The sequence below is a fragment of the Chiloscyllium plagiosum genome, chromosome 42, assembly GCF_004010195.1.
Source record: "Chiloscyllium plagiosum isolate BGI_BamShark_2017 chromosome 42, ASM401019v2, whole genome shotgun sequence".
Taxonomy (NCBI): domain Eukaryota; kingdom Metazoa; phylum Chordata; class Chondrichthyes; order Orectolobiformes; family Hemiscylliidae; genus Chiloscyllium; species Chiloscyllium plagiosum.
In genome coordinates, this window is record NC_057751.1 from 16,702,481 (window position 1) to 16,715,512 (window position 13,032).

The window sequence follows — 13,032 nt, forward strand, 5'->3', positions numbered from 1 at the left end:
TGCTTCTGTACTCAATTCCTCTTGTTATGAAGGCCAGCATGCCATTAGCTTTCTTCACTGCCTTGAGTAAAATCGGTTAAGAAAGGGTTAAGTCATCCAGAGCTGACGGGGTTAATCACTAACATGAGTCAAAACAGGTCGCTGGGAGACACATTTTAAATCACTTTGATGTCTAAGAGTGTGTAATTCTAGTGCACAGCCAGAGACTGCAGACTAAAGGGATCTGTCTTGGCGGGGGGACACACTTACTCCTTACAGAGCCACCTGAAGCTACAGTTTTACTGAGGTTGGTGGTGGAGGAAGGGACGTGCGTTTGTCTAGCGCCTGGGGAGGGGGGGAATGACACTACCTTAAAGGGGAGCACCGTCAAAAGTGTCAGCTAAGAAAGACAGAGTGCACCCTCTTCCCCTAGATCTGGGAGCAATAAATCCTGTCTGTGTTTACACCAGAGCCCTGCTGTTCTGTAACACAGAGGCTCCACTCAGCTTTTGGGAGGAGCTTAAGGAAACGTTTATGCAACGTTTGGCTCTCTCTATATATATATATATAAAGGGGGAGGGCAGGGAGACTTTGCGACTCGAGCTCTGTGGATCTGATGTGACTGTGTGGCCTATTCTCTCTGACAGAGAGTGTGGGGACGTGGGTGCACTGCAGCCATGAAGCGAGAGAGAGAGGACAGACTGAAACTGACGGGTGAGTGTTTGGGCTGAGACTGACGGGGGTGAATGTGTGTTTGTTGAGGGAGGGGGGGGGGTGGGAACTACAAAACCCCAGCCAAAACAAAATGAAAAGCCTTACCCCCTCACCACACAACTTGAGCAAGAAAAAATGCCACCTCAGAACAAGGGTCCACATTAGCATTCCTGCCAAAATAAATAATGGGGAATGATTTATAACTGGGGGAGGAGGGGTTATAAATGGGAAGGGTCTGCAATCTCTAAACCCTTTGGAATTAAACATGCCTTGCCCAGCCCTCATATTGAAAGGGGCTCAAAAAAACATTTACCGGCTGGTGGCAGTCGAAGTATTTTAAGGCAACCCCCACCAGATGAATTTTTTTGTTTTTGAAAGGACGGATCCCTAATAGAGTCACCAGGAAAGCTGTCTCCCAAAGCGGGGTTTTAACCTGAGGGTGACCGGTATGAGTAGGGGTGGGGGAATTGGTCATCTCAGTGGGGTGACAGGAATCAAACCTGCGTTGCCAGCTAACTGGCCTGTGGTGCGAGCTGCACTGTACATTTCAGGAGGAAAAATAGAATCCTACGTCCACGCTGACAGCTTTTGAACAGCGTCCCACCTATCCAACCCCTCCCCCCATGACTTTGCATTTTCCAGGGTCAATCCACCCTCATCTGCACTGGCCCTGGGGTAATTTAGCATGGCATTCTTCCCCCCCCCCCACCAACCTGCACATCTTTCTGGGAAACTCAGGGGAGTGCGCAAACTCCACACGGTCGCCTGAGGGTGGAATCGAACCCAAGACCCTGGCGCTGTGAGGCAGCAGCGCTAACCACTGTGCCACAATGCTACCCATTGAGGAGGTAATGGCCTATCAGCATTATCGCTGGCCTGTTAAACCAGATAATGTTCTGGGCACACAAGTTTGAATCCCACCATGGTGGAATTTTCAATTCAGTCAAGAATTAAGAGTCTCAAGGTGAGACTCCTTGTCGGAAAACCCCATCTGGTTCACTCATGTCTTTGAGGGAAGGAAACTGTCATGCTTACCTGGTCTGGGCCTACATGTGACCCAGACCCAGCTCTTAACTGCCAATTGGGGATGGGCAATAAATAATGGCCTAGCCAGCGATGCTGTCATCCCGCGAATGAATAAAGAGGGAAAAAAACTCTCACGTACGTGTGATATTATGCAAAATTATTTTCGGGTGGAGGGGGGGAAGGGGATGTTCCAAAAGTAGACAGCAACAAAGGGCAATTGGGGTGGCACGGTGGCTCAGTGGTTAGTACTGCTGCCTCACAGCGCTAGGGACCTAGGTTCGATTCCAGTCTCGGGCGACTGTCTGTGTAGAATTTGCATATTCTCCCTGTGTTTGTGTGGGTTTGCTCCGGTTTCCTCCCACAATCCAAAGATGTGCAGGTTAGGGTGGATTGGCCATGCTAAGTTACCCATAGTGCTCAGGGATGTGCAGGTTAGGGTGGATTGGCCGTGCTAAATTACCCATAGTGTTCAGGGATGTGCAGGTTAGGGTGGATTGGCTATGCTAAATTGCCCATAATATTAGGTGCATTAGTCAGAGGGAAATGGGTTGTGGTGGGTTACTCTTCGGAGGGTCGGTGTGGACTGGTTGGACCGAAGGGTCTATTTCCACACTGTAGGGAATCTAATCTTAAAAACATGAAAATGAATTATGTTTTCTTTCTTGGGGGGTGGTGTTGGGTTGGGGTTTGTGAAGACTCATCATTAGGTTCCCATCCTCCGAATGTGCCTGAGAGGAGTGTCCCGCAGGACGAAGGGGTGGAGGGGCGGGTCAGCAGAACGAAGAGGATCTTTGGGTTCGAGCTGTCGGATTTCCGAAACTGGCGTCGATTTGTTAGCCTTCTGAACCGGCCCACGGACCCGGCCTGTCTCGGCGTCTTCAGGTTTCTCTTCGGTGAGTACGGCCCCACCCTCGTTCTCTTCAAACGTCGACGCGCTCAGCGGCTGAAGTGTCGCCTCTCGGGCCACCTGTCCCAGTGAGAGGTCGGAGCACAAGGCTGCTACCCCAATGCAGTCCTGAGAGAGCCGCAGGTCCTGTTGTGAAGTCCGGCTGGGAATAGCGTAAGCAATCCACAGGCGATTTGAGGGACGGGATTGGTGAGTGGGCCAAAATGTGGCCGATGGAATGTAATGTGAAGTGACTGGAAGAACAGAGGAGCTGAATATCGTTTTTTTTTCCTGGTGGGGTCAGGCTGCAGAGAGCTTTCGAGGAGTTGGAATGGAAATTTATTGTCGTGTGTACTTCCATGTGGAAAGTTGCCCCCACCACAGTTCCAACATCAATGACAGAAATCGTGCCTGATGATGTTTAACAAAAGTAAAATTAAGTCAAATTTCATGACAGTTCAGGGAATGGTTTGAGGAAAGTCGAGTTAGGAACGATGTAGCTGGGCTGAGACCACCATTCCGGGCCATCGGATTCTAGGCCTGGATGTAGGTTTGCCCTATTAGGTAATCTCTTCAGTGGGCCTCAGGCGAAGCACTGCTCATAATCCCCGCTTTCTATTTATATGTTTGGGTTGGTGATGTCATTTCCTGTGGTGATGTTATTTCCTGTTATGAGGCCACTTGCTGGTTTTTTTCAGGGGGTGGTAGATGGGGTCGAATTCGATGTGTTTGTTAATAGAATTCCAGTTGGAATGCCATGCTTCTAGGAATTCTTGTGCGTGTCTGTTTGGCTTGTCCATGGCTGGATGTGTTGTCCCAGTCGAAGTGGTGTCCCTCCTTATCTGTATGTAAGGATACAAGTGAGAGAGGGTTATGCTGTTTTGTGGCTAGGCCGGAAGCTTCCGCCAGCGAAGAATGCCACACCAGGCCGAGACCATCTTTCTCTTCGTTCAGGCGCCTCGGCCTGGCCTGTGGGTGTGGAGCCTCGGCCTAGCCTGAGAATCCAGGCCGGGGGAGTCAGGCCACGATCTGCTCCTCGCTCGCCGGCTGGGAGAACCCGGGCTGGAGTAGAGCCATGTCTGGTTCATCCCGGCGTTGCTGCCAACAGAGATCTCCACCTTCACCCGCCACTCTCTAAGGCTTCATAGAAAAGAAAACAAAGGGAGAAAAAGAGCAAAAGTAAAAAAAAGGAGGGAAAAAGAAAGAGAAAGAAAGGTGACGAGCCTTAGATTCAGCTTCCTACTCTGCCGCCATCTTGGAAAAAAAAAGTTGGATGCAATGCTTGGGTCTAAAGGGATTGGAGGATAATGGGGAAACTTTCTGTCTTGCATTTGAGCGGGACCAATGGCAAATTTCTTTGGCAAAGACAATTTGTATCGCGTGAGCTAAAGGCTGATGGTCAAGCAAGTTGACTTTGTTTGAGCTGTCGTTCTGGAGAGTGCGCCAAATAACAACAGACCCGAAACATTTTTCGCTCAGTTGAAAAGTACGTTGTGCCTGGACATGTTCCTTTTGTTTGCAAAGGATGGTGCCATGGACACATTAAGCTTCCAACTTGCCTCTATTAAATTTGAGAAAAACGAGGCACTGAATAATTCGAGCAAGAGATGGTTGGGGGGGGGGCGGGGATCGTGAGAAAGAGTTTCTTTTTTTTTAAAATCCCCGCAGTGAGTGGGAATGAATCCTTTGCCAACGAAAGCAGCAGAAGCAGAGTCATACACCACAAAAACAGACCCTTCGGCCCAACTAGTCCGTGCCAACCATATTCCCAAACTGAACCAGACACACCTGCCTGTGCTTGGCCTATATTCTGTCAAACCTTTCCCTATTCACATACTTTTTCAAATGTCTGTACCTGCATCCATCACTTCCTCTGGATGTCCATTCCACGCTCTGTGTTTTTTAAAAAAAATTTGCCCCTCATGTCCTTTTTTTTTAAAAATATCTTTCCCCTCTCACTTTAAAAATATTCCCCCTAGTCTTGAACTCTCCCACCCTAGGGAAAAGAGCTTTGCCAGTCACCTTATCCATGCTCCCTCATGATTTTATAAACCTCTATAAGATCACCCCTCAGCCTCCGACACTCCAGTGATAAAAGTCCCAGCTTCTCGTAATAACTCAAACCCTCCATTAGCATCCAGCTAAATCTTTTCAGAACCCTCTCCAGTTTAATAATATCCTTCCTATATAACAGGGTGACCAGAACTGGGCACAGTGCACCAGAAGAGGTCTCACCAATGTCCTGTACAACCCCAACGTGACGTCTCAAATCTTGTACTCCCAAGATGTGAGCCATGAAGGCAAGCGTACCAAATATCTCCCTCTCCACCTGATCAGATTAGATTCTCTACGGTGTGGAAACAGGCCCTTTGGCCCAACCAGTCCACACCAACCCTCTGAAGAGTAACCCACCCAGACCCATTTCCCTCTGGCTAATGCACCTAACACTATGGGCAATTTAGCACAGCCAATCCACCCTAACCTGAACATCCCTGAGCACTATGGGTAATTTAGCATGGCCAATCCACCCTAACCTGCACATCCCTGAGCACTATGGGTAATTTAGCATGGCCAATCCACCCTAACCTGCACATCCCTGAGCACTATGGGTAATTTAGCATGGCCAATCCACCCTAACCTGCACATCTTTGGATTGTGGGAGGAAACTGGAGCACCTGGAGGAAACCCACGCAGACACGGGGAGAATGTGCAAACTCCACACAGATGGTCGCCCGAGGCTGGAATCGAACCTGAGACGCTGGTGCTGTGAGGCAGCAGTGCTAACCACAGAGCCACCGTGCCGCCCCATATGCAAATTTCAAAGAATTATGTACCTGAACCCCTAGGTCTCTCTGTTCTACCCAGGGCCTTCCCATTACTTGTATAGGTCTTGTCTTTGTTACCTTTTGCCAAAATGCAATATCCAAATTAAACGCCATCTGCCCGTTGACCAAGATCTCTTTGCAATCTCAGATAGCCTGTCCACTATACCACCAATTTTGGTGTCATTCACAAATGTACAAACTGTGTTTATGTAAATGACCAGCAAGAGAGGACCCAGCACCAATCCCTGTGGAACACCGCTGGTCACAGGCCTCCAGTCTGAAAAACAATCCTCCACCACCAACCACCACTACCCTCTGTCCCCTACTGTCAGGCCAAGTTTGCATCCTATTGGCCAGCCCACCCTGAATCCCACGTGATCCAACATTTTAACTGATTGGTTTACCCATGCAGAACCTCATTGAAGACTTTGCGCAAGTCCATGGAAACAATATGGTGTGGAAAGGATGGTGTGGAGGGCACTGACTAGATTGCTTTACAGAGAGATGATGTCGACTTGATGGACCGAATGGTCACCTTCTGTATTTTCATGATCTCTTTTTGTTCCGAAGGAGTGTCCCCGGCAATCCCTAGTCCCCGTTAGACGGATTCCTCCCATTCCTCTTGAAGGATTGACACTCATACCTAGAGGAGGGGAGTCACAGAGGAGCTGATACAGCCAAACCAAACTCTATTCCTGACCTCCCATCACCTGTCGCTTTTTTTTAACATAAATACTTTTATTAGAAACCTTTTTAAAATCTTTTATGAAACATCTATATACAAAAAAAATCAAACAAAGGAAAAATAGAGACAGTACACAAAGTCATAATACAATTCGTAATGACAGGGTTGTTAAGAAAGAATATGGTGTTTTGGCTTTCATTAACAGGGGTATTGAGTTTAAGAGTCGTGAGATCTTGTTGCAGCTCTATAAAACTTCGGTTAGACCGCACTTGGAATACTGCGTCCAGTTCTGGTGGCCCTATTATAAGAAAGATGTGGATGCTTTGGAGAGGGTTCAGAGGAGGTTTACCAGGATGCTGCCTGGACTGGAGGGCTTATCTTATGAGGAGAGGTTGACTGAGCTCGGACTTTTTTTTTCATTGGAGAAAGGGAGGAGGAGAGGGGACCCAATTGAGGTATACAAGATAGTGACAGGCATAGATAGTCTCTGGCTATCGACTCTATTTCCCAGGGCAGAAATGACTAACACGAGGGGGTCATAGTTTTAAGCTGGTTGGAGGAAAGTATAGAGGGGATGTCAGAGGCGGGTTCTTTACACAGAGGGTTGTGAGAGCGTGGAATGCGTTGCCAGCAGCAGTTTTGGAGGCAGGGTCATTGGGGACATTTAAGAGACTCCTGGACACGCATATGGTCACAGAAATTTGAGGGTGCAGACATGAGGACCAGTGGTCGGCACAACATCGTGGGCTGAAGGGCCTGTTCTGTGCTGTACTGTTCTATGTTCTATGAACTACCTACTATTCTACCAAAACAAACGTATATACTTAACTTTTATTTAATTTGTTTGTAGTTTAGTTTCAGTTAAATTAAACTGAATTCAAATTAACTTAAATTATATCGCACTACGTTGTTCTACCTCACTCATCCCACCAGGCTGCCATCCCTGGGAATACCAGTCATTGTTCTTTCCCCCCCCCCAGTCTCGCCCTCCCAGGACCCCACGGGCGTCCATACTGATTCCCACGGCTATACCTAATTAATATTGCTGGTAAGTCTGCCTCAATATAATTTAGAAAGGGCCGCCATGTCTCGTAAAACCGCTCCGTTTTGTGGTGCGCCATGTTTGTGAGGTAGTCTTGGGGGAGATGCTCCATCACCAGCCTACGCCACCCCTGGTGATTTTTCTAATTCATTAAAATATTCGTCCCCGCACGACCGGTAAGAGTGTTACACAATCTCTTCCCGTGTTGTCCCCTCCCCAGAGAGGGCAAATTTGGCAACCCCAGAAGAAGAGATTTCGGACCCACCTTAACTTCAATCCCCCCCTGCCACCTCTTTAACATTGCAGTTTCAACTCCAAACCTCACGCGACTGAATTACATTTGCTCAAGAAACCTCGACGTTTTTTTTTTTAAAAAATGCGGTTGTCTGTCACGATAAATGATTCTGAGCGCCTCATTAGAGACCTTATTTGCAAATCGATCGCTGAAAATTGTCTGAATTCTGTGCATCCTTAAATCTTGTTTTATATGTGGCTTGACTTTCAAAACTTCTCTTTAGAAATGAGCGATCGTTTTTTTTTTTGATCTCAGTTTGTTTTCGTGGTTGGAATACTGCATTCAGTCCCAGGCTCCCTGCTGTAGGAAATATGTCGTTAAACTTGAAAGGGTTTGGAAAAGATTTACAAGGCTGTCGGAGCGAGAGGCTGAATAGGCCGGGGCTGTTTTCCCTGAAACATCAGATGCCTTATCGAGGTTTGTAAAATCATGAGAGAGGCTAACAACTTTTCCCCAGGGTAAGGGAGTCTAAAGCTCGAGAGTATAGGTGAGAAGGGAAAGATTTAAAAGGGACCTAAGGGGCAACGTTTTCTCGCAGAGGGTGGTATGTGTGTGGAATGAGTTGCCAGAAGAAGTGGTGGAGGCTGGTACAATGACCGCATTTAAAAGGCGTCTGGATGGGTACATGAATAGGAAGGGATATGGGCCAAGTGCTGGCGAATGGAAGGAGATTAATTTAGCATATCGGGTCAGCACGGATGGATTGGACCGAACGGCCTGCTCCTTGCTATCGGAAAAATGTTGCGAAAGTTGAAAGGGTTCAGGAAAGATTTAAAAGGATGCTGCCTGGGTTGGAGGATTTGAGGTACAGGGAGAGGCTGAACAGGCTGGGGCTGTTTTCCTTGGAGCGTCGGAGGCTGAGGGGGTGACCTTATAGAGGTCTATAACTCATGAGGGGCATGGTTAGGGTAAATAGGCAAAGTCTTTTCCCTGGGGTGGGGGAGTCTAGAGCTGGAGGGGCATAGGTTTAGGGTGAGAGGGCAAAGATATAAAAGAGACCTAAGGGGCAACTTTTTCATGCAGAGGGTGGTACGTGTATGGAATGAGCTGCCAGAGGAAGTGGTGGAGGCTGGTACAACATTTAAGAGGCATTTGGATGGGTATATGAATAGGAAGGGTTTGGAGGGATATGGGCCGGGTGCTGGCAGGTGGGACTAGATGGGGTTGGGATATCTGGGTCAGCATGGACGGGTTGGACCGAAGGGTCTGTTTCCATTGCTGTACATAGGTTAAAAACAAGGACTGCAGATGCTGGAAACCAGAGTCTCGATGAGAGTGGTGCTGGAAAAGCACAGCAGGTCAGGCAGCATCCGAGGGGCAGGGAAATCGACATTTTGGGCAAAAGCCCTTCATCAGGAATGCCTGAAGGGCTTTTGCCCGAAACATCGATTTTCCTGCTCCTCGGATGCTGCCTGACCTGCTGTGCTTTTCCGGCACCACTGTCATCCAGACCCCCGTTGCTGTACATCTCTATGGCTCCCGATTCCAAGGAGCTGCGGGCACTTGTCTTCATGCTGCGACGTGACGCAATAAAGAGCAGGCCGTTCAGCCCGTCAGTGTCCGTGCTGACTCCGTTAGCCCCACTCCGTTGCCCAGCTTGCTTGTGCCATTTTCCCGATGCCTCCACCAAACCTCTGGTAGGTCCATCGTTCGATCTCCAAGAGAAACGTCAGCAACAGCTTGTTCTTTCCATTTCTAATCTTTCCCAGATTTCTCGTGAAATTCAAAGCGTCCGGAGCTTGTTACGTGGGGGCGAGATAATTGGGCCCATGTGGACAGCCACAGTTCATGAGCTCTGTACCTGCGTGTATTTTTAACAGAAGAGACGGTTTTCTCTCCTGGTTTTGGTTACGTGGTGCTGGCATGTGGTTTCCGAGCTGGTCCGAATGTTCTTTTCCATTTGCGCAATTTTAATACCAGCCTGATGGCCAGGGCTACCTCTGAATGTTTTCTCAAACACCCTGAGGGTGGGAGCCCCAGGATTCTGACTCATTGACACTGTAGGAACGGCCGATATATTCCCGAGTCGGGACGGTGAGGGGCTCGGAGGGGAACTTGCAGGGGGTGGTGTTCCCATGTACCTGCTGCCCCTTGTCCTTCCCGATGGAAGTGGCCGTGGGGTTTGGAAGGTGCTGCCTGAGGAGCCTGGGGGAGTTGCTGCAGTGCGTCTTGTAGATGGTACCCACTGCTGCTACTGAGCCTCAGTTACAGCAAGTCAACTCTCTTTTGGACAGACATTACACCGAGAGACCCCTTTCAGATGGCTGGTCAGCGAGGGTTAACAATTAGTCAGTGAAGTCTTAAAAATCAGACATCCTCAATTATATGGGGCTGGTCCAGTTCAGTTTCTGGTCAATGGTAACCCCCAGGATGTTGATAGTGGGGGGGGATTCAGTGATGGTAACACCATTGAATGTCAAGGGGGTGATGGTTAGATTCTCTCTTGTTGGAGACGGTAACCCCCAGGATGTTGATAGTGGGGGGATTCAGTGATGGTAACACCATTGAATCTCAAGGGATGATGGTTAGATTCTCTCTTGTTGGAGATGGTCACCCCCAGGATGTTGATAGTGGGGGGATTCAGTGATGGTAACACCATTGAATGTCAAGGGACAATGGTTAGATGGTCTCGTATTGGTGATGGTTATAGTCTGGCATTTGTGTGGCATGAATATTACTTGTCACTTATCAGCACAAGCCTGGATATTGCCCAGATCTTGTCGCAGACTGCTTCAGTCGCGAATGGTGCTGAACATCGTGCAATCATTGGTGCACATCCCCACGTCTGACCTTGTGATGGAGGGAAGGTCATTGAGGAAGCAGCTGAAGGTGGTTGGGCCTAGGGTCCTACCCTGAGGGACTCCTGCAGGGGATGTCCTGGGGCTGAGATGACTGACCCTCCAACAACCACCACCACCTTCCTGTGGTGCCAGGTACGACTCCAACCAGGGGAGAGTTTGCCCCCCCCCCCCCCCGGGTGCCCACTGATTGCTGGAATCCCGAGGAATTTCCGGGAAGGCCCGATCTTTCCAAAACGGAAGAATTTCATCCGTTCTCTTTGGTATCCCAAAGCGTTTCCTGGCGTGGTTTGGCTGAGGGGAGGGGAGTGTTTGATGCAAAAGACTATGTCATGCACCTCCCCTCCCACTACCACCTCCCGAGTGGTCACTCTTCAAGTGTGCACCACCAGTGCGGGCAGTTCAGCTGCGGGGGGGGACTCACAAAACAGTCCGTCGCTGATTGAGAAATGTTTTTATTTTGTTGTTGGAGAGGGTGCTGTTTCAAAGAGGCGTCGCAGGAACGTCTGAATCTGCGATTTAAAAAAAAAAGTTTTCCTCTCCAAAGCCTCTGTGTTGTTCCTCCTGCAGGTTTTCTGATGGCCCTGGATATCCCCCAGGAGCGAGGCCTGAGCTCGTTGGATTTCAGGTACTTTGACGGACTGGTGGTCTGTCGCTTCCCATTGTTCAACTCCCTGGACCCGCTCCCTTTGGATTGGATGTATGTCGTCTTTGTGGTTATGTGGCTGGGTAAGTCCCCGTCTCCCTCTCTCTCTCTCGCCCTCTTTTTTTTTTTTCTCTAGGGAGCATTCCCCCACCCCTCACCCACCACCCGACGAGGCTCAAGGGGAGACATCGCCAGGGACAGTGTAGAGAGGGAGAGTTGTCGCCGTTACGGAAGGGGGTCAGGTATGAGAGGCTGTGGATGGAAGGCAAGCGGGGGGTGGGGGGGGGGTGGGCTTAAGGGTTTGAGGTACCCTGCCCCTGACCACAGGCACATTGGAGTGCAGCTGTGGCCCCCTACAAGATTGGGGGGACCGGCTGAAGGTGAAAGGGTCACACAAGCTCACTGGGAGCGGGCAGGGGTCGGGGGAAACGGGATGGGCGTTAGTGTCTCTCTGAGAGCTGGGCCGGATATGATGGGTCTCGTTCAGGGCTGTGTGTGTCCATAATAATGGAGTTTTCTCTCTGCCTCTCTCTGTTTCATTGTGTCTCTCTGCCTCTCTGCCTTCCTGTCTCTCTCTGTCTCTCTGTCTCTCTGTCTCTCTGTCTCTCTGTCTCTCTGTCTCTCTGTCTCTCTGTCTCTCTGTCTCTCTGTCTCTCTGTCTCTCTGTCTCTCTGTCTCTCTGTCTCTCTGTCTCTCTGTCTCTCTGTCTCTCTGTCTCTCTGTCTCTCTGTCTCTCTGTCTCTCTGTCTCTCTGTCTCTCTGTCTCTCTGTCTCTCTGTCTCTCTGTCTCTCTGTCTCTCTGTCTCTCTGTCTCTCTGTCTCTCTGTCTCTCTGTCTCTCTGTCTCTCTGTCTCTCTGTCTCTCTGTCTCTCTGTCTCTCTGTCTCTCTGTCTCTCTGTCTCTCTGTCTCTCTGTCTCTCTGTCTCTCTGTCTCTCTGTCTCTCTGTCTCTCTGTCTCTCTGTCTCTCTGTCTCTCTGTCTCTCTGTCTCTCTGTCTCTCTGTCTCTCTGTCTCTCTGTCTCTCTGTCTCTCTGTCTCTCTTCTCTCTCTCTCTCTCTCTCTCTCTCTCTCTCTCTCTGTCTTTGCAGGGGCCCTGGGCATTATGCTGGGCTGTTTCTACCGGCTGTCGTGCCTTATGTTCCTCATCCCCTACTGGTACAATTTCTTCCTCGATAAGACGGCCTGGAACAACCACTCCTACCTGTACGGCCTCATTGGCTTCCAGCTCACCCTGATGGACGCCAACCGATACTGGTAAGGGAGCTGGGGACCCTGGCTCCGATGGGGAGCTGCCTATCCCCTCCTCCTTATCTATGAAGACTCTTTTCTGAGCGATCGCTGACCTGTGCAACTCGCAAAGATGTTTTCTGAATAAAACGTGAAGTGAAATTTGGTTAACGCAAACATGGTACTAAGCTCCCTGATTTAGAGTTATTACAGCACAGAAACCGACCCTTTGGCCTAACTCGCCGACCAGTTATCCTAACCGAATCGAGTCCCATTTAGTCATAGAGTCGGACAGCACGGAAACAGACCCTTCGGTCCAACCCGTCCATGCTGACCCAGATATCCCAATCCAACCTAGTCCCACCTGCCAGCACCCGGCCCATATCCCTCCAAACCCTTCCTATTCATATACCCATCCAGATGCCTTTTAAATGCTGTCATTGTACCAGCCTCCACCACATCCTCTGGCAGCTCATTCCATACACGTACCACCCTCTGTGTGAAAAAGTTACCCCTTAGCTCCCTTTTATATCTTTCCCCTCTCATCCTAAACCTATGCCCCTCTAGTTCTGGACTCCCCCACCCCAGGGGAAAAGACCTTGTTTATTTACCCTATCCATACCCCCTCATGATTTTATAAACCTCGATAAGGTCACCCCTCAGCCTCCGACGCTCCAGGGAAAACAGCCCCAGCCTCTTTCAATGCTCAAACCCTCCAAAGTCCTTGTAAATGTTTTCCACACCCTTTCAAGTTTAATGAAATCTTTCTTTCACAATATTCCAACAGTGGCCTAACCAATGTCCTGTACAGCCGCAACATGACCTCCCAACTCCTGTACTCAATACTCTGACCAATAAAGGAAAGCATACCAAACGCCTTCTTCACTATCCTATCTACCTGCAACTCCA

General features: G+C 49.4%; 1 protein-coding gene across 2 annotated transcripts; it reads left to right on the top strand.

Moving 5' to 3' along the window:
* The first annotated feature begins 376 nt into the window (after nucleotides 1–376).
* On the top strand, nucleotides 377–12,154 carry LOC122543196 (vitamin K-dependent gamma-carboxylase-like). Of its 2 annotated transcripts, none has more exons than XM_043681641.1 (4): nucleotides 377–693; nucleotides 2,415–2,612; nucleotides 10,821–10,878; nucleotides 11,033–11,139. In XM_043681641.1, the coding sequence occupies exons 1-4, from the start codon at nucleotides 657–659 to the stop codon at nucleotides 11,100–11,102; spliced, it is 363 nt and encodes a 120-aa protein (XP_043537576.1). In that variant the 5' UTR covers nucleotides 377–656; the 3' UTR covers nucleotides 11,103–11,139. The 2 variants fall into 2 exon arrangements, with proteins under 2 accessions (XP_043537576.1, XP_043537575.1); XM_043681640.1 differs by lacking the exon at nucleotides 11,033–11,139 and adding an exon at nucleotides 11,985–12,154 and having other exon boundaries at nucleotides 442–693; nucleotides 10,821–10,979.
* The last annotated feature ends 878 nt before the right edge of the window (nucleotides 12,155–13,032 follow it).